Here is a 21,413-nt window from a genome sequence, read left to right as displayed (position 1 = left end):
AATAGTAACAGAAAACTTCTTTTAAGCTTGCTGAAAAGCTATCAGAAGAAACTGGATACCAATTTTATAACTAATTAGGTACACATTAGAATGAGCAGCTGACCTGGCAAGCTGCAAACTGGAAAGAGGTCGTTACTCTCAGAAAATCAACGCATTAAGATTATATATTATTCGAAGAAGAAATTTAGAGAAGAAATGGTCAAATATTCCCTTTCCTTATGAATAAGTTTTCAGGTAAGCCTTCGTTTCCTCAAAAATAATTTTTCATGTACATCCAACATATCTTTTGTTTCTAGCTTCTTAAAAATGTATAATTTACTTTGACGTTTAGGTTACATCTATTGCATCGTATTTGAAGAATGGAAAATGTATAAAATACAACTCAAAATATGTAGTTCTCATAATAAAACATGGAGGAAGAAATATTGTGATCTAAGAATGTATAGTGGCTGCTGTTGTATACTAAATATGTAATACAACAGTGACAGTTACATGAATAGCCAAAAATGCGTCAATATTTTAACACGAATCTAGAACCATTCATTTGAATGCAATTTAGTGGTAAAACATATGAAACTATGAATTTCAGCAAAAACAATCGGTGATGATTCCGTAACACTACTGATGCTTTAGATTGGCCACCACAGAAACCAAATCGTAACTCAATAAAATACCTCTGAACTCCTTCAAAGGAAAAGCTATGCCAAAACTCAGTAAGGTCTAAATAAGATGCCTAACGCTTTTCGCCAAAGCTGCAGAAGAATTCGAAGGACTGCACGAAAACAATTATTTGCATTTTTAAATATAATGTTAGCTTTAAATAAGATTTTTCCTCTAAAGAAAAGAAGTATTTAAATTTTAAATGTATTTAAATTTTTCTTTTTTGTATTAGTATTTTAGTAATACAAAAAAGAAGTATTTTTCTTGTTAACAGCCATTTTCCTTTAAACCGTATTCATTTGTTAGTAAACTCAGTCCTGTTTTGCTAGTTAAAATTAATTCTTTATAGTTATGTGGATAAAAATATTTTTAAATATCGAAAAGAAAATGCCGGTATTGGAACACGTCAAATGGGATCTTAACACACATTAAATGTTAGCAGGAACACAATGCTTGTTCTGGTTATCAAATAGTTAAAAGCCAAAGAAACGTAAATAGCAGAATAAATTGTTTATACACTTATATTTAAATTTCGGAAATACGCAGCTGCGAAAATAACGGTATAGTTTAAACATAAAGTAAAATTTAAATGTCTACAAATTTTTAACTATACCTTAATGGTCCAATAAAAATATCTTTAATTTTCTCCTTACATAAAAGGTATGAAACATTGTCAAATATTTTTCTCAATTAGCTCATTGAACATTCATGAAAAATATTTAATTTAAAGGAAAGAGTGTATTAAAGTACGCTCTTAAATGTTCACAATATTTGTGGCTTTCTAGCTATGTATCTACATATATATAAAACGATGATAAAAATCTGCAAAAAAGACATGCTTTAAAGGAGTAATGCTTTAGTTTTCTTTCTTAAGTTGTAATAATTTTTGTTAATTGTGTGTAAAAGCACTCAGTTTTCTAACTGTTATGTGAAGACATTGTGAAACAGCAATGCTATAATCCTGGTAGTATGCCCTCATTATAAAGTGAGCTTCGACTTTTGTTGAAATGTATCCTTTATATGCATGTATATATTTTGGAATATTTTATTTATGTATGCTCCCAGAAGGCAAACGTGTATTTTTTTTCTATTCTATGGTACGACAGAGGATCCTTTCAACCCAAGGAAAAGTAAGTTAAGATTCGTTCGCTTTGGAAAGCGCAGGCTTCATTATGTGCAATAAGAAAGATCTGTAGAGCTTAGGAAAGCATTCTTGTTTAAGGGCAGAAATATATCCCTTATATAAATTTCAATTAATTATTTATATTTAAATATTCTATCATTTTCCTTTCAGTATTTAAATTCTCTTCCCCCAAAGCCTCTATTTAAAAGTAACAAACTCTCTTATTTCATATTACAGAGCTCATAGTACAACATTCGCTTAAAGCAGAAGGTTTAAAATACATTAGGTTTTACCTTAGAAGGTTTAAAATTTATTCCTTATGAATTATTTATTAATCTATATGAATACTGTATTTTAGAAATAATTCTGCTCCGTAATATACTGCTCTAAACATTCTTATTCGGGTAGACATAGAGCCAATATTATGCTAAAATGTTGTTTGCGTGCGTACGTGTTCGTAATAGATTGAATGCACACAAAATCGTTTGATAAAGTTTAATTTTACCCAAAGAAACACTTCACAGTTTTGGAACTTTTCACAAAATAACTCCTACAGCTCTTCTCAGCATCACAGTGTATAATCAGTAGTTACAGTTTAAACTAGTAAAATGTTAAACACAATGAAATGCAAAGCGCATCTAAAAGGTGAAGCTCTCATGGATATAACCATTGAGAAATGGATGCTCTCCCCGGTCCTATATAGTTTTCTTCCGGTCTCGTATAGCATCAATTACAGTACCCTTTATTACAGTTATACAGAAACCGAACCCAAACATCTCTAAATGGTCGCCACATTTGGCGACGTTTGGAGATTTCTCGTCAAATTCGGTGATTAATATTAGTCGCCACAACCATCGCCTTCTTGCGGTATCTCGCCAAATTAAAGAGATAGCCATATACTCAAAGTTCAATAGACTTGCCCTACTCTTGTTACTTCTCCTATAAAGTTTTGCTTTTTAACATACTGATGTTACATCATACTAAAAAAATACGACAGTTTCACATATAATTTCACGAGAATTATTTACATATGTACATTTCTTACATTACGAAACAAAAACATTTCTTTATGAATTTTCACCCATTTGCTTTAAATTTTTCAAATACTGATTTTTCACTTTATTTTCAATATATTTACATATACTTGCGTGTAGTTATAAGTGTCGTATTTTGTGGAAATTCCTTGCGGTAAATGTAAAACAAAACATGAAACGTAATATGCTTGCAGCAATGTATTATTCATTAAAAAAGTGTCTTCCGTAGAATTGCCATGAACAGAATATGCGAAATGTTTTTCACTAGTTAAAACTAGTACAGTGAATGGTTTATTTCTTAAAATATATGCAAAACTATAATCAGTCAAAGTGAAATGCGGGAAATTATGTATAAACATTCATTTTGTAATTTTTTCTTTATTTAATAAGTATGATTTTAATTCTTGCCTCAGTTACATCGCCTCTTTTTAACAGAAAAATACTTGAGACTGAAAGCATAACAAATGCTAATGCTGATCGGAAAGCTGCACCTATTCTAGAATTGATGCGGTCCAAATCACAAAAAAAAATTTGGACATTTCTGTTTATCAAATTTGTCAAGGATAAATGAAAAATATATTTGTATTTACATTCCTAATGAATGATTCCATACCTATAAATTTAACTGACCACTTTCTAAGTACATTACAAGAATTAGCAACTAATTAGTATTGTAATGTTTATTATTTAAATCTTTAGATATAATTTAATTTTTCAATTTCTTATAAAGAACAGAACCCTACATTGAAAGTTTTACTCATGACATAAACATGATCAAAACTGTTAATTCATTTTAGTGCAGTGATATATAATTCCGGTTGCATATGACATCAGGCCGGCAGAACTGATGTATATACTGCGACTAAGTAACTATGGGACTGCATTCACAGCAAGAAAAATATATATTATGAACAGTCATGTTTATATTCGAAATGGGTCATGCTTCGGTGATGGAGAAGAAAAGCAAATTCCGTGCAAAGCAGTAGGTTAAAACCGCTTGTCTGTGTAGGTATCCACTGTTATGTACTTCTGCGTCATCCACTTCATTAATATTTATGCTCCAATAGGTGGAATACAAGCTATTTGAAAAATAGTATTACACATTATTTCATAACACTATTTCTTAGAGAGCGAACTGACCCATGGTCTGTATCTCACTACTCATGTCACAATCGTTGCTGTATGACGGATAAGTTATCTGCCAGGGCCTGTCTTATTATGATCTTGTAATTCATAAATATACAGCTTCAAATACTGAGGGTCTCTTTATATTCCCTGTTTTGGGGTTTGCAAGTAACAGTAAGATGCCACACTTTGCATCTGTTGTTTTGTTTAAGTACTTGATTATCCATGAATGTTTTGTAGCGATAGTTTTCATTCCAGTATCTTCATCTATTATTATTTTTTTCTTTGGAAAAAAGACATCTCTTACACATTTTTGCGCCTGAAGCACGTATAGTAATTTTCATCAAAACATTTGTTAGTTATTTTATGTACTCTGATGCAAAAAGAATTTTCACACATTCAAGAAAACTTACAACTCAGCAAGATCATCCAGCTAGTTCATTTTACATGAAAAAAGGAGCATGTGTTAAATGTAATCTTCATTAGTCTTGAAATCATCATGTAATAGTTTTTAAGAATGTCACATTCTGCAGCCTATAAAAATCACGTAAACTTTAGTATTCATTTTAGATAATTCAAATGCTGAAAGAATCCTTGAAAGCTTCCAAATATAAGTATAGCTCTTTTAACTCTAATACTTTATACTGAATGTGCGAAAAATTCGCATTATAAAATTTCAGTCTTCCTTCCTACAATGAAAACAAACATATTGCATTATATAAACAATATTTCTTTCTAGAAAGCAAAATAGTTTATATACAGGTTTAAGAAAATAAAGTTATTCTTCTGTTTTAGTATTAGTTCTTTGTAGCTGTTAAGAAAGTTACGTTTAATGTTCACACATATTCGCGTCTGCAAAGTTGCTAATTTATATGACGAAATTAGGCTAAATTTGCAATAAATACAAATGGAATTATTAAATTAGTTTGCTTCTTAATTTCGATGGTATAAGAAGAAGGAGCCAATCGTCTGTTACATAAACCACACAGTAATAAACCTTTCAGTTAACAAGAATGAAATTGAATACTCCTCTCTAATAATCCTAATGTACCTCGAGTTTAGCTTTGATTGCTCCAGTATCATGTATATAAAATTTAATAATGTAGTGAAAGGGGAGACTTTAGACTTCAGAAACGTGATACATAAAACCAGTGTCAACATGTACGGGGGACGTTATAAAAATTATATTATTTTTCTGACGTATTTCATAGCGTATAACATATATGTGAATGAAATTTAGTAATGTTAGACATTACTAAATTTCATTCACATATATGTTACGGAAATAAAATGGTTCATGTCATACTTTTTTATTTTATACTTATTTAATGCTATTTAAGAAAGGACTATAGGATATTTTGTTGACGTTATATATTTACCCAAAATAATGTTTTCCTTAAAAATATTCATAATCACTACAATACAATTAAAAATGCCGATATTTATAAATATAAGTTAATGCTAAGACGGTTTTGCATTTACATAAGAAGTGCAGTATAAAAGTTATACCCTATATATATATACATATAAAGGCTATATCCCTCAGTTTCAAAATCTGGAGGCTAAATTTCATATCTGCATTTATTTCATATGCTACCAACATCTGAAAAATCCCGGACTTAGTAAACGGCTTACTCCTTGACGTTCAGAAAATCTCAAATCTGTCTGCTTTTTCTAAATTCAAGGGCTTAAGCTGTCACTTAGAAAACGCTTTAAAAACATGAATTCAAAAAAAAGCGAAAATAGCAATGCCCCCCTTTAAACTAAAAAAACTTACAGCAAACAACCTTCTAATCCCACACTAAGAGAAAATAACGTAAGATAGGAAACAGAAAGTAACAAATACTTGCTGTTTTATCAGAACAGTGTAAAAGTATAGTTAAAAAAGATGTAGCTAACTGACGTTTAATTAATTTAACATATCAGGAAGAATTAATTTGTCTAAACACTTTCAAATAAGAAATTAATTTAATTGCGTTAATCAGGTCATAGATGTAAGAATGTGTAAAAAATCGATGAATTAATAAAAATGAAATTATGATATTCTAAAAACGAAATGAAAATAATTTCGTGAATTTCACAAACCAAAAATAACAAAAAACTTTCTGAAACTCTAAAGTATCAAACTAGGGCATTTTTATACAGACTGAGTTTGTGAAAAGATGTGTAAAATCATTTTACTGCTCATTACTGGAAAGGAAAATCTCCAAAAATATATCTTTAGGTATGCAGTCTCAAGTATTTTACTTTTGGATTTTTAAGGATTTTGGATTTACTTTCATTAACCATTAAATCTTACATAAAAACACCGGTAATATAAGTGATAACTGTTTCAAAGTTGGCAAGTGTTAGAGACATTTATAAACATATTTATATTTTTTTACATTTAATTAATAACTCTTTATTTTCAAATTTTGTGAATTTACCTCTTTTGCAATAGTTTTTAATAATCATTTCCGCTTAATTACTATCTGAGCGATTTTTAAATAATCTGCTTCAGTGGAAAAATTACACATAATGATTACGTTCTATTTATCATGTAAAGGCGATTTGCGATTTTCCTTTTTTGGGGGGGGGGGCTGGAGATGGAATTCGTACAAAATATAAATAAACGAATGAACACTCAAAATACTTATTTTGCCGATTATTTAATGGTTGTTTAGAAATTTAATTGATAAATACACAATACAAAACATTCATCAGTAATGAAACGTCCATAGGAAGTACAATCGAGTATTCCAAAACGAAAACATAATTAAAAAATTAATAACATATTTTCTCTATGCTGATTATGTTTTCTTTTTTTTTTTTTTATTTTAACTGGTTGGTAATAAGATAAGCAAAGCCACAAAAAGTAGCCAAATTCTAATTATAACTAAATTCGATAACTAAACACTTTTAGTTTGCTTGTAATAGCAATTAATGAAATGAGCTTATATGTAATTGCAATTAATTAAATTTGATTGTGTGCAATGAATAAAATAAAACTTCCATCTTCGTATAACTAGATATTCTAATAAGTTCAGAGGTATTTGAAAACAGAATGATTTCGAATCCCCCATCTCCTTTCTCTTATCAAATGCAACTTGTGCAGAAATAAATATGATTTTTGCTCGGTCACTTCCTCAAATCTGCCCTTAGACAAGTATTCTGAATTTCGCAACTGCATGAGTCTGAGAAAAGCTGTTTGCATGTGAGCAAGGCATAAATTCTTGGCGAGGTATTTCGTAGATTTAAGAGCCAGTAGTGATGCTGCATTTGAGTATACGTGAAAGCATGATGGCGAAGCTAATGATTTTAATACAGTGCCTGCTAATCTCTTAACGTGATAATAGAGGCGTTGAATTAGCGAACCGACTTTGGAGCATAGAGCTTTAGGGTTAATTAACTCCGAAGTGAGATCGTAGATAACCGCTGTGACTGTAACTGTGTTGCATAAAACGGAAGCGAACTGGAGTTCTGGAATTCCTATTTATAATATCCTCTCTGCAAATATTAGGTAAAGTGATGCATTTCCTCTTTCAAGAATGTGTGTTTGATCACATCATGTCTGTTTGATTCCATCCATACAAATACACAACGCATGTGCACATTTTCAATGTCATAATAAGATAATTTTGGTAGATCATTAATGCATCTTGCATGCGAATAATTTCCATATATATATTTTTATGTATGTTATTGTGCTTTTAAATCTAAATCAAAGTTTAATATGAATCGCAGACGTTCTAACAGATTTTAATGCATCCGCCATATCTCAAAACTAATTTTCGAAATAATTTTTAATTCATTTTGGTATTACTATTTAATTTAGTGTATTTTAATTTTTCTTTCTCTCTCGTTCATTAATACGGGCAAGTGCTTTACTCACTCAATTCCGACAACGCCTGTGATGTCAATTACACTTAACATCATGCAATATTCTTGTTGTGACTATTAACTACTATGCAGGTTTTGTTTTATTAAATGTAAATATGGTTTTCGTATTACTTACTATTTTTAACTTCGACAGTTAGAATTGAAAACATTATTGTTTATAAAATACATCAGAAATTTAAAAGAACATTTATTTATAAGAATAATCTGGATGCACTCTTCTGTATTGGAAGCACTCTTCTATATTGTACTTACTCAAATATTTCAAGGAAAAAAATCAAGCGTTCGTGTATATTTATTAGCTGAAATTTGGGCACAAATGGCAATTTTTTTTAATTTTCTGAAATTTTAATTTAATAAACGACTAATTTTCTAATTCTTTCAAATTTTAATTTAATAAACGACTTCCGTTTAATACAACGTTGCTTATCATAAAATGTTCTAATACATGTTGAAATGTACTTAAATATCACTTAGATTTACATATGTCTGAACGAAGAGCTTTCCAAATGTAAAAATTAGAAAATGCATTTTCACTATTATAAGTTTATCTTCAACTCTATTATAAATTATATTAATTATCTATCAACTTATCAGAATCTTTCATAATTCTTGTTTCATGCTCTCATGGCCACTTTTGAAACAGAACTGGTAGTTTTGCTTATTAGACGTTCTTCCTCTAACTTGAAAATGAACTTGGTCATGCATTAAATAAGTAACAATAATACTTAATAAATGCCTATAATTTCATGTACATTCACGTTATTGGCATCAAATTATTTTGCATAATATTACTATGAGTTATTACTCAACACAAACTGAAAAACACACAAACTTTATTAAAATTGGCATTTTTATTTTAGAAAATGATTAAAATATGAACTTAAGTTGCGGATTTCTAACGGTTTTTCAGTTGCATTTCTCAAATTTTCGCAATTTAATTTTATATTTTATAAACTTCTCACAGTTGCATTTGTGGATATTAAATTGAAGAATGAATATCATGCTTGCATTGAATCTGAGTACAAAATTCTTTTAATCTAAATAAACTCATTAAAAATTGCAGAAAATACATGCTAGTTTTATCAATAACAAAACTCAGTACATCATAAATATAAATTTATGCTTAAAAATGTATCTATCTTAGGTATAAAGATGATCTCTCTTCAACCATAGCAAATATTATTCTTTCCAAATTCAATAGTCTTGTTTGTAGTGGTTCTTGAAACCCTTAAAAATCCATAAATAAGTCAATCTACTTAAAATATACCAGTAAAAGACATTATGTTGTGTTCCTAGAAATTCAAGCAAATACACACGCAGGCAACAATCCTGGTTAGCAAGAGCACACAGTAGAAGAAGAGCACATAGTAGTAACTAATTATTCCAAGGAATAGTAAGTTATTATTCCTGGAGTAAACTAATTATTCCTGGAAGTAACTAATTATTCCTGGAAGAGCACATAGTAGTAACTAATTATTCCAAGGTTATTTATTTCGGTGTAGCCTTTTTTCTTTTTTTAGAATTATTTTTTTTTTCAGATTTAAGTACCAGAATATTTTCAAATAAAGAAAGTAATTAGAAGCAGTGGGTGAAAAAAAATCCTTACAATGGAGATTTTGAATAAATTATAGGTACTTATCTAAAAACTCATGATTGCTGGGGATCTCATACGCTGGAACGAGCACTACATGTTCACCAGGATCTCTTGATGCTAATGTCTGGAAAAACTAACTTTCTGCTAATGTAGAACATCTTCCTGAAGTCTTATGATGAACGAGCCAGATGCAACTCCCCTCGATGGAGCTGGCCCGGAATGCCCCAAACGAAGGAAGAACTTTCAGCATCCACTCCCAGCACAAAACAATAAAAAAATTTCTACTTTTTCGTTATTCCAATTCAAACTCTTTCATACTTGTTGCCACCTCAGCCAAAAGAACAGTAACCCTTTTCGCGCGTTTTTCAGGCCAGAAACAGGATGTGTGAATTACATTAAACCGTGTTAGCGGGCTATCTTGCTTAAAAACAGTGTTAAATGTAGCTTTTGAAAACCATAAAATCCTCTCCGTTTCTAATAAAATGTATACTTATTTACTTCTATGTCTCAACTAATCAACATCCGTTGAGAAATATAAATGCATCAGAAAGGCAAAATTTGACTGCACACTGTGTATAAATTTCAAGTTGATAAATTAATAATATGTGCTTTTAAACTGCAATAATACTAAAACATTATTTAAGTTACTGCCTCTTTTAACTAAGTTAAACTAAATTTAAAAGCCGAATATCTGACTTTTCCAAAATAAAGGAAACCAAGCTTTAACAAATTAATTATTAATACCCCTAATTAAAGGTTGCTTAGTAAATTAAAGTGTCTAGTTAAATCTGGAATATGATGTTATCTCTAGAGAAAAGAAAAGCGTTCATGAAATAAGGCGTGCAAAATTACAAAGATAAGCAGATTAGGATGATGGTGAAAGACGTGAAAGAAAGAAAGCGTTTGTACCTTTCGAGCTGAAATATCGGATTTTTGAAATCTTCCGCAAAATATTCTGAATTGGTTACAGCCGAAAACATCGCGGCAAAAACATCGCAGACGAAAACGTCGCGGAGAAAACAACGCAAGGCGAAAACGTCGTGCTACAAAACATCGTGGGAGAAAACATCGCAAAGAGAAAACATCGCAGTTCTAAAACATCGTGCTACAAAACATCGTCGTCGAAAATAAAGCGCTTCAAAAATTTCGCAGTTTAAAAACATCGTCGTCGAAAATATCGTGGTAAAAAATAAAGTATCTGCAAATTATCGCATGACGATAACATCGCAAACATGCTTTTTTCAGGCTTTAATAACTATACATGGATATTCCCGTAATGATTTGTGAGCACAAGATGGAAAGAAGGATAATTTTTACTTTCATATTTTTTATTAATCAATAAATTTTTGCTGAGAAAATAAAAAAGAAGCTTAAGCATAGAAAATTAATGCAACTTATAGCATTGAATAGAATTTTAAACCGACATAGTTAACTAACAAAGGCCATTAATAAATCAGTTTTTGTAAAGTTTTCACTGGTAATTTTTCATGAAAAGTATAATCTATAAGTTGCATTTAGTTTTCTATGCTTAAGTTTCTTCTTACTTTTTCAGCAAAAATTTATTAGTTAATAAAAAAAATGTGAAAGTAAAAATTATCCTTCTTTACATCTTGCGCTCACAAATCATTATGGGAATATCCATTTACAATTATTAAAACCTGAAAAAAGCATATCTGCGATGTTATCGTCATGCGATGATTTGTAGATACTTTATTTTTTACCACGATATTTTCGACGACGATGATTTTAAACTGCGAAGTTTTTCAACTGCTTTATTTTCGACGACGATATTTTGTACCGCGATGTTTTAGAACTGCGATGTTTTCTCTTTGCGATGTTTTCTCCCACGATGTTTTGTAGCACGACGTTTTCGCATTGCGTTGTTTTCTCCGCGACGTTTTCGTCCGCGATGTTTTTGCCGCGATGTTATCGGCGGACACCTCTGAATTATAGGTTCAGACTTCATTAGTTTCATAATATTTATTATCTTATTTTGTCTATCATTAGATACTGTATCATAATACTTTATTCTTTCATTGTTACCGAAATATACTCTTGTATCTAATATGTTTTCGAGAATCTCTGTGGATTCGGTTCCACTGCAACAGAATAAAAAGTGTGTCCGAATAAAATGAGGCTTGTGAAGTTCTACTTTCCCAAGCTGCTTAAAAAAACTGCGTTTAACATTATATATGCAATATTAAATTGGTCCGAAGAGAGAATTTAATAGAATCATTCACTAGTAAACATAGCTGGAAATTGCTTCTTTGTAGATAACTGGAAATGGTAGACTGACTGACGGCGCCTTACTAGATGTATTTTCGAAGAATCACAAGTCACTTGATAATTCGAATATATCTTTATTTCTTGTTCATTACTCAGTTCAGACACATCTTGTAGCATGGTACAGCACAAATGGGAAAATATGGATCTCACAATTTTAATTATGACGAATTACCTTTAATATTGAATATAAGCAACCACGCAACATACGTCCTTTAGAGTAGGCAACAAAAGATACTGCGTACATGGTAGCCTGGCACTGCAACTGGGCAAGAGTTTTTGCAATGCGGTTACTGCAGGGAAAATGCAAATGCGTTGAAGGGGCTATACTTTATAAGTTTTGTAATACCTTATCCTTTGTACTGCTTTGTCGAAAAGACAAATTTCTTAGTGTGTAGTGAAATATTTTTGCGATCTAAAAGGGGTTCAAATTCTATTTAAGACATACGACAGCAAAGAGAATTAGATCATCGAATACCAGAACGCACATTAATCATCCTGAACTATGATGGGTTGAGTGAACAATTTCTTTCGGAATAATGAGATTTATAAAACATTTGGAAAAACTTTAAGGCTTGGCATGCTTCTGTTACAGCAAAAGGTGGTTTAAAAAAATATATTCATTACCGAAATAACCAGACACCTAAGGCGACCTGACCTAAGGTGAAATGAAAAGCTAGAGTTTCTGAAAGATGCATGTTAGCTAGAAGCAATCAAAGAATATAACTAAAAAATTAAATTATACTGTCATTATATCTGATTATATAGCCCGATAAGCCAAAATCATTGCTTTCACTTTATTGGATGTTGTTGACATGTGCTAATTTCAGCAAAATGCTTTAGATCAATGCACTAATTGAAACTAGGAGAAATTAAAGAATTTACTTTTCGCATGCGCATAACAGTTTTAAAGTCTTAAATTATTATCTAAAATACACTGTGTTGTATTTTAAATTAAATTTCCATTGCAATGACGTATGCCGTTTCATGGCGAAATTTATAAGTGCTATTGATTTGTTAAATTTCAAAAATATTTTTTTTTTCTTTTTGTCTGCACAAATTTTATCATATGTGCATATACTATAATGAATATAAAATATTGTTGTTATATAAAGCATATTTATACAGCATTATTATTCTAGTGCTATAAGACGTTTAATTTCTTTCTGAAAAATCTTTCTTCTTGATTTACAATTCGGATAATTTTTTATTTGACTAGACTTGTCTTTATAATGACTTTTAATGCTATATAAGAATAAGAATTTAAGGAAACCGATTCTTCATTATGGAAGTAAATATGAAATAGTGAATAATAATAATAAATTATGGCATTTCGAGAAGAGGGTTACAGTAGATTTTAAGTTACCATTCGCTTAATGATTGATTAACTTTTCCTTATTTTTTAAATTTTCGTAATAATAAAATTCCTCAGGGTTTACAGATTTCTCAGAAACATTTCACAGGTGATATGAGTTCCATGTATTCACATTATTTGCTTTTGCGGCGATAACTAGAGCTCTGGGACTAAAATAATACTATTTTTCAGATTTTCAGGAATGTAAATTATTTTGGCTGTGTAAATTTTGAACAAAGCATTTTGACTGTGTTATTTAGTGTTAAAAGTCTTAATAAATTTCAATTCTAAATAGCTTAGAATTGAAGTTACATTCTTAATTTCAATTTCTTAATTACAATATGTCTTCTAAATAGGCACAGAGTTCAACATTCAATGATTTACTATGAACTTATTAAATTTCTTGTTACTAACTACTCTTAGTAAAAGTATTAAAATACTTTGAAGAATTACAGTGTCATTTATTGCTCTTCTTGCGCACTAATACCATCTAATATTTTCATTCTATTGTCGTACAAAATTTACGTAATGATTGACATACTAATTTATGATTATTTTTTATTGCCTTGCTCTGTGTTTCTATATATTTTATAAGCTCGTAAAATTTTGCATCACAGTAATAATTTCTTTGTCAGAATATGAACTGGCAAAACTTCGAAATCGAATATTTATAAAACGCTCGACGGTTCTTTTAATTTAATAAGATACAAGCACTTAATTTAATATAAGATTTAAAATCGAGTATGTTTTAGATAAATGAATCTATTGGCTGCAAAGTATAACTAACTGTATTGAAAGCTGTCACTGAGTCGTTTTTCGATTAAATCATGTAAGAAAAAACACGTCTTATGAATGTTACAAGCTTTAAAAGTTTGATTCTAAAAAGCGTGTTTAAATAATATTTTTCAAAGTGCAAGTTTATTTGCTACTGATAAAATATTTGATGTTAAATAGCTAGAAATCTTCTGCCATATTTTTCCTTCCATAGTAAAGCATTTGAATATTTTTAGTTAAACGTTTTAAAAGTATTAATTCAAAACTCTAATATTGTTTTATAAATATGCGATAAATTGTTTAACTATTTAAAAAGTGTGAAGTTGATTAGTATAAGTCCTTTTCCAACAAACAACTCTGAATAAAGGATTAGAAAGTCAAATTATACAGCTTCGATTATTTAGCAAATTAAATTTTTCAAGCACAGAGGCAGTACAAATGCTTTTAATAATATAACATGTGATGCCAAAAATTAAACAAAACGTTAATATGGAATCCTATATTGAGAAGGAAAATTTTATGAGAATCCTATTTATATACTGAAATAATAATTTCTAAAAGGTATTGATGTACTTGTATCTATAAAATTTTCCTTTCTTTATTATACAGACATGGTTTTTAAAGAGACATAAACTTAAAATATAACTGCATAATTCGTAAAAAAGAATGAAAAATATTGTTAAAAAAGGATATAGTTCCAAATCATCTAACAAGGTTTTATCTTGATAGTCACATAATCATATGACTATCAAGATAAAAGAGCTTCAGGAAAATATATTTAAAATAAAAGTTGTCTTATATTAATGTATACCAATGCGTTCGAAATTATCTCTTTTCATTAAATATAAGCCCTAATTCAGATGTAATATTGTGATAGTTGTTCTTCTTTGAGCAGTTGATTTTAAAATCATTGAATGAATATTTTGAGTTATAAGTTTTTAGAATAAGATGCATAAAAGATAAGATATAAATTGCATTTTAAAAAGAGTGTAATAAATAGAAATTTTAGGCTAATTTGCCCATTTTACTTTAAGACTGTTCCTGGAGTTGAAGACTTTTAGCTAAGTTCGAAGACGAAAAATCATCGGAAGCACAGTAATAATTTCAATGCGTAATGATCTGCTTCAAGTTACCGCCGTTTCTAACCCTATGCTTTTTACGATTTAAAAAGCCCTCGCGAAACTTAGGCGACGTGCAAGTGAATGACTCAGGATTTTAATTGCATTCTGGCGAGTTGCCACAGTTGTCTGTTTAAATCATCAGTTCGCTTTTAATATAAGTCCAAACTAATTTGCATTCTGGTGAAGACTGATGGAAGAAATAGTCGTTATAGACGTTAGGTGAAATAAACCCTAAAACTATGTTTCAAAACATTTTCATTGCATCAAGTTCATACACTGAAGTGAAAAAAGTCATGGGATACCTCCTAATATTTTGTCGGTCCTCCTTTTGCCCGGCGAAGTGCAGCAACTCGACGTGGCATGGACTCAACAAGTCGTTGGAAGTCCCCTGCAGGAATATTGAACCATGCTGCCTCTATAGACATCCATAATTGTGAAAGTGTTGACGGTGCAGGGTTTTGGGCACGAACTGACCTCTCGATGATGTCCCATAAATGTTCGATGGGATTCATGTCGGGCGATCTAGGTGGTCAGATCATTCGCTGGAATTGTCCAGAATGTTCTTCTAACCAATCGCGAACAATTGTGGCCCGGTGACATAGCGCATTGTCATCCATAAAAATCCCCTCGTTGTTTGAGTACGTGAAGTTCATGAATGGCTATAAGTGATCTCCAAGTAGCTGAAGGTATCCATTTCCAGTCAATGATCGGTTCAGTTGCACCAGAGGACCGAGTCCATACCATGTAAAAACAGCCCAGACCATTATGGAACCACCACCAGCTTGAACAGTGCCTTGTTGACAACTTGGGTCCATGGCTTCGTGGGGTCTGCGCCACACTCGAACCCTACCATCAGCTCTTACCAACTGAAACCGTGACTCATCTGACCAAGCCACGGTTTTCCGTTCGTTTATAGACCAGCCGATATGCTCACGAGCCCACGAGTGTCGCTGCAGGCGATGTCGTGCTGTCAGTAAAGGCACTCGAGTCGGTTTTCTGCTGGCATAGCCCAAGGAAGACAAATTTCGCCGTACTGTCCTATCGGACACGTCCCTCGTACGTCCCACATTGATTTCTGAGGTTATTTAACGCAGTGATGCTTGTTTGTGAACATTGACAACTCTACGCAGACGTCGCTGGTCTCGGTCGTTAAGTGCAGGTGGTCGGCCACTGCGCTGTCCATGGTGGGATGTTATGCCTGAAATTAGATACTCTCGGCACACTCTTGACACTGTGGATCTTGGAATGTTGAATTCCCTAACGATATCCGAAATGGAATGACCCATGCGTCTAGCTCCAACTACCATTCCGCGTTCAAAGTTTGTTAATTCTCGTCGTGCGGCCATAATCACGTCAAAGCCTCTTCACATGAATAACTTGAACACAAATGAACGCCTTACCAAAGCACTTCGCATTTATACATTTTCTACGCGATACTACTGCCATCTGTATATTTGCATATTGCTATCCCATGACTTTTGTCACTTCAGTGTACATGAAACTTTTTTGCATACAGACTACTAATGTTTCTGTTAAATTAGTTAAAAAATGGAGAATTCACTTTATAGGTAGGCTTTCTTTATTTCAGATTATATTTTTACTGTGATTAAATTATATTGCTTATTCCCTGATAACTATACTCAACAAATAGTTCTTAAATAAGTTTTTTCATAAACTTATTTAAAAAATATAATAAAAATTGCTCTCCTCTCCCCCCCCCAAATATTCGAAAACTCTGAGAATTTCATAATTTATAACAATTTTCTCAAGAACCTTTTAGTCTGCATTCTGCATAACAGATGAAATTCGTTTTCAAAGCCTTTTATTTGCATGCATTCCCAAATTATGTTTTGCTCGTATAATGCAGATAATGCTTGCCAAATTTTCCTCAAGCAAATCTTAATTTGAAAACTTATCTGGATTTAAATAAAATGTCGTTTAAGAATACATCAGAACTAAATCAATGTAAACTATAATTGCAACTGATAAAATCAAATTAACATGAGCGTCAGAAATTTAGTATGTTATTTAATAAAGTGACTACATTTTCACAGAGACAAGGCGCGACAAATGGAATGAAATGAAAATTGTAATTTAGTTATGAAAGCAGACCAATAATTCAAACAAGAATATATTTTATTGTAAACATTCATATACTTATCTATAAACATACAAAAATATATTTATTATTAACTGTTGGTAACTATAAAAATATTTGTAAAAACTATAATTTGAATATTATACTTTTTAATTAATTTAAAATTTTATTTAAAAAAAAAATGTGATTTCTTTCACAGTCATATTTTTTATCCGAGTGAATACTTTGCAATAGAATCGGATCATTTATTAAAATGTCGTGAAATTTCTCTGATCAAATTATATTTTACCCTTAATACAGATTTTAAAGTTTTAATGTTCAACTGCGTTTTCTCAATTGTCCATACTTTATTGATACTAAAAAAAAACACGCCCTGTTGCTGAACTTGTGCCTGGGAGTGCACGTGTTCTATAGTTTTCAAAATATTTTTATAAGGAATATTATTCTGTTTAAAATGAAAGAATAACTCCGTCTACTTTTTGTCTGTGTCCACATTTGCAGACAACCAACATTTAATTTTTTTCTTCAGTAACATATCTTTTTACCAATGACACCTTATCAAAAAGATCATTTTCGCAAATAATATTTTTCAGAAAATGGTTACTAATATATTAAAAAGATTTTTCCACATATTCCCATAAAATCTTTTTTTTTTTTTTTTATGTAATGTCACCCAATTCTTTTATATTTGATTTTTGCGCTTTCACATAAATCTTTCAAACTTTTAACATGCACTGTATATATATAAAAAATGAATAAATTTTTGCAATAATATTTTCAAGATCCACTGGAAGTAAGTAAAATGCTGTCTGAATAGTATTGTGTAGAATGTGCGCTGCACAACCTACTGCAATAACGTTTTGGTTCAAATGTTTGTTAAGTTTCGTAAAAACGTTATTGATGCCCCTTCTAGATTTTCCACCAAAATTTTCGATAGTGTTTTCCTCACAATAGGCAATAATTTTATTGTTCAAAATTTTTTTTAAATAGTACTTATTGAATCAAAATTTATTTCTGAAGTTTCACCCGGCAATGAAATAAAAACTAATATTCTAATTTTAATTCCTGTTTCTGGATCAAAAAGTCTAACAATTGTGGGAAATAATTTTAAATACTTGTATTTGTGGTTAGAAGCATCATAATATATGAATATAAATGTGCATTTATCTAATTCTTTCTGCAATTGTGAAAACGAATATAGTAAAAAACATTACAAAAAATTGCTTCGATATTTTTCCTTGCACATGCAAATTTTTTGTCATAGAAGGCTTTGATCATTTGCGACGTACAGTCAATTGATCTGAAACTTTGATTGTGGTTTATAGTGTGGAGAGGAAATAGCCCTTCAACTAATGCTAGCTGTTCCTCAGTTAACAATACATATTCCTTGACGAGACGTAACGACAATGATCGACCACCACCGAGTAAACTGAGTAAATCTAACTCGTTACATCGCCTAATTTAGTTTACTCTGCATGCATTTTATGTGTTTTTTTAATTTATGTATTTTTTATTTCTTTATATTTACTATAATAATTAATAAATAATAGGTAATATATTTTTACAGTACATTTAAAATAAGAAATGCAGATGTTTTCTAAACAGCGGGACGTTTTTAAAAATCGGCGGGACGCGAGACAGTCCTCCAAAAAGCATGACCGTCCCGCCAAATTCGGGACGTGTAGTCACTTTATTATTTAATATTTAAATCTGTACTATTTGTTTCACTTTCAGCGTTGAAATTCGGCAACAACTATTGTATTTCATTTTAAGCGTTTGAAATTCGGCAAAATTTGCGTCCGTTTTTCTTTCATCTTCTGCAGTGGCGCCCTCTTTTGACAGTGCTAAGAAAGTTACGTAGTTTTAGTCAGTGTTCACAGATGGCGTCACTAGTTATTAGCAGTTCTAAATTCTCATCATTTTAAATCAATATGAATCGTTGTAATATTTATGAAACATTAATATAATTAATTTATATTTCTGAAAACGTTATACAATTAGTGCACGTTTCTGTATAAATTATTTTAATTTGTACTGCAAATAAATTCAAATTCCCTTATTATTCTAATTTTTCAAAATATTGTCAAAATTGTATTCCCTAAATATTGATTGTCACATTGATAAATTCTAGTTATGAACGGCCATGCATGACCTTAGAATAATGCTTTCAAAAGGAAAGTAATATAAAATTTACTCCGGAAATGGATTCGTACTATTTAACTGGAAATAATAGTTCGAACCTACTGATATCAATCAAAAATTTTAAAAAAATGTATGTTAAGTGTCGCAAATATTTTAATCGGATTAAATACATAAAGTAACTTGCTTATTAATTGTTATCAATTAAGTCACTTGGAAGTTTTCTTTCTTGCTTCAAAAAAATACGACATACTTGAATCAACTACCACTGCTAGAAATTGAAAAATAAATTAAGGTAGCTTATTAAAAAACGTTTGCAATGAAAACGTTCTGCTGCAGTTTTACAAATACTGTTAATTACTTCATTCTTTACGCCTCAGACATATGTTTAAAAACCTTCTTTAAAAAAGTATAGCTGGAATTTGAAAAAAAAAAAAAAAAAAAATGAAGTGTTTTTTTTTTTTTTTTTTTTTTTTTTTTTTTTGTGTGTGTGCATGAGAATTTTCGCTTGTTCAAAATACTTAAATAATATGTAGCGTATTAACAATGTTTTCTATAGGATAATTTTCTTGGATATCAAATATTTACTTACAATTAAAAAAAATCATTTATGAAATTTCAGTCAGTTTCAGAATTGCGGGATGGAGGATTTCTGTAAATGTAAAATCAAATTTTTTATATGTTATCTGTAAATCAAAATTTAGTAAAATTTTCAGTATGTTTTAATTATGTAAAAACGAAGCGTTTTATAATTTTATGCGGAAAATTCGTTGATATATGATTAATTTATAGTTTCGTGTTGTCATCTAAGTATATTAATAGCTAATACTATTTCTTCAGAAGTAAAATGATAAGTTACGAAAACGAGCTATTTTTATTTGAAGCTTCTCACACAATTTGTTTTATTAAATATTGACGTATATCATTGCTAAAAATAATGGAAATATTGTCCAAGTCAGAGTTTCTTAAACGTATATCAGTCGCGATCCCTTTTCATCACTGAGATATTTCGCGACTCCCAGGGCCCAATTATATTTACAAAAACGTTGTGGAAACACATAAGTATTGCGCAAATCCGGCGCATAAGTGAATGAAACTGTCAATTTTTTCACTTGTATTGTAATATACTACTGTAATATTAGGTCATTAACTTTAGTTTCTAATTTTAAAACATTTAACAATGTGAAAATTTTAAATAAGTAACAGACAAAATGGCAGCGTCACGTGCAACGAAAGGAAAATGAATGTTTATATTAAAAAAGAATGCGTCGAAACATTTTCGTTCTTTTCTTTGTCTGTATTGTCCTTTCTTTATCTATTTTCAGAAGATACATTGTGTAAAAATATTTGGTAATTGTAATATTATTATAATAAGTTAAAGAAATGCCAAAACTGCTAAATTTTTGGCGACCCCCTGCTGCAGGTGCCAATCCCATTGGGGGTCGCGACCCGCAGTTTAAGAAACCCTGGTTAAGTCAGCGAAGTCCTCCTCAAAACACCTTACAGAGTACTGCATTTAAGGACAGAAAACTTTATTTTTAGCTCATTAAAGCATAGCTGTTTTCCAAATTGGTAGTTTCTCTCTGTGAGTATTAAGTAAAAGTTTAGATATTTTGTTATGACTGAATCTTTTGTAAATTGTTTAAGACACTTTTCTTGAAACTACAGTCTTCCTTTGGATATTCCGTATCACGTTACGAAAATATAACAGTTAAAAATTATTCTACTAGGATTTAAAATAGAAAATTTTTAATTATTTATGTGCTAAAAATAATTATTACGTTTCAATCCATAATTTCAGCCCTAAAAATATTATTTTTACAAACTAGTTTCAGAATACTACAGGTCCGAAATTCAAATGGAAAACTTCAGAATATCGTAAAGCTTTCTCGATGTTTAAAGATCTAAAGTATGACATTTTTATGTAATGCAGGTGTATAAATACGGCTTTCTTATCAAAGTTATTTTCTTCTTGTAATTACTCAGCTTTTAAATGCTTAGAAACAGGTTTCACCGCTTTAAAGAAATATTTAGTTATTTTAAATTAACTTTTTATACATATATTCACTCATGGAAAAATTAAAACGTTTTCCTTTGAAAGAAAAATGCAGTTGCTTTTTATACACTTGAGCTATACACTTGAGTTGTTACATGCTGTTACGAAAAACTAAAGTATTACGCACGCAAAGAAAATAAAACAATAATTTATGTCCTGTCTCAGCAGGATTT

The 21,413-nt window shown here is 30.4% G+C and overlaps 1 protein-coding gene across 3 annotated transcripts in view; it reads left to right on the top strand.

The window, feature by feature from the left end:
• The window catches only part of LOC118192858 (glutamate receptor ionotropic, NMDA 2B-like), a 152,467-nt gene that overhangs the window by 90,680 nt on the left and 40,374 nt on the right, over positions 1-21,413 (top strand). For 2 of the 3 annotated variants that reach the window (XM_085823173.1, XM_085823175.1), the window contains exon 9: positions 1,767-1,790. The exons of the other annotated variant lie outside the window; for it this stretch is intronic. In XM_085823173.1, the coding sequence (XP_085679299.1) occupies positions 1,767-1,790 (24 nt within the window). The remainder of the gene's footprint in view (positions 1-1,766; positions 1,791-21,413) is intronic. 3 annotated transcript variants of the gene reach the window in all.

This window comes from Stegodyphus dumicola, chromosome 9 (assembly GCF_044657685.1).
Source record: "Stegodyphus dumicola isolate Sdum_Otavi_A_Nest chromosome 9, ASM4465768v1".
Lineage (NCBI taxonomy): Eukaryota > Metazoa > Arthropoda > Arachnida > Araneae > Eresidae > Stegodyphus > Stegodyphus dumicola.
The sequence above is the reverse complement of the archived record's forward strand: the minus strand, read 5'-3'. Positions and strand labels throughout refer to the sequence as shown.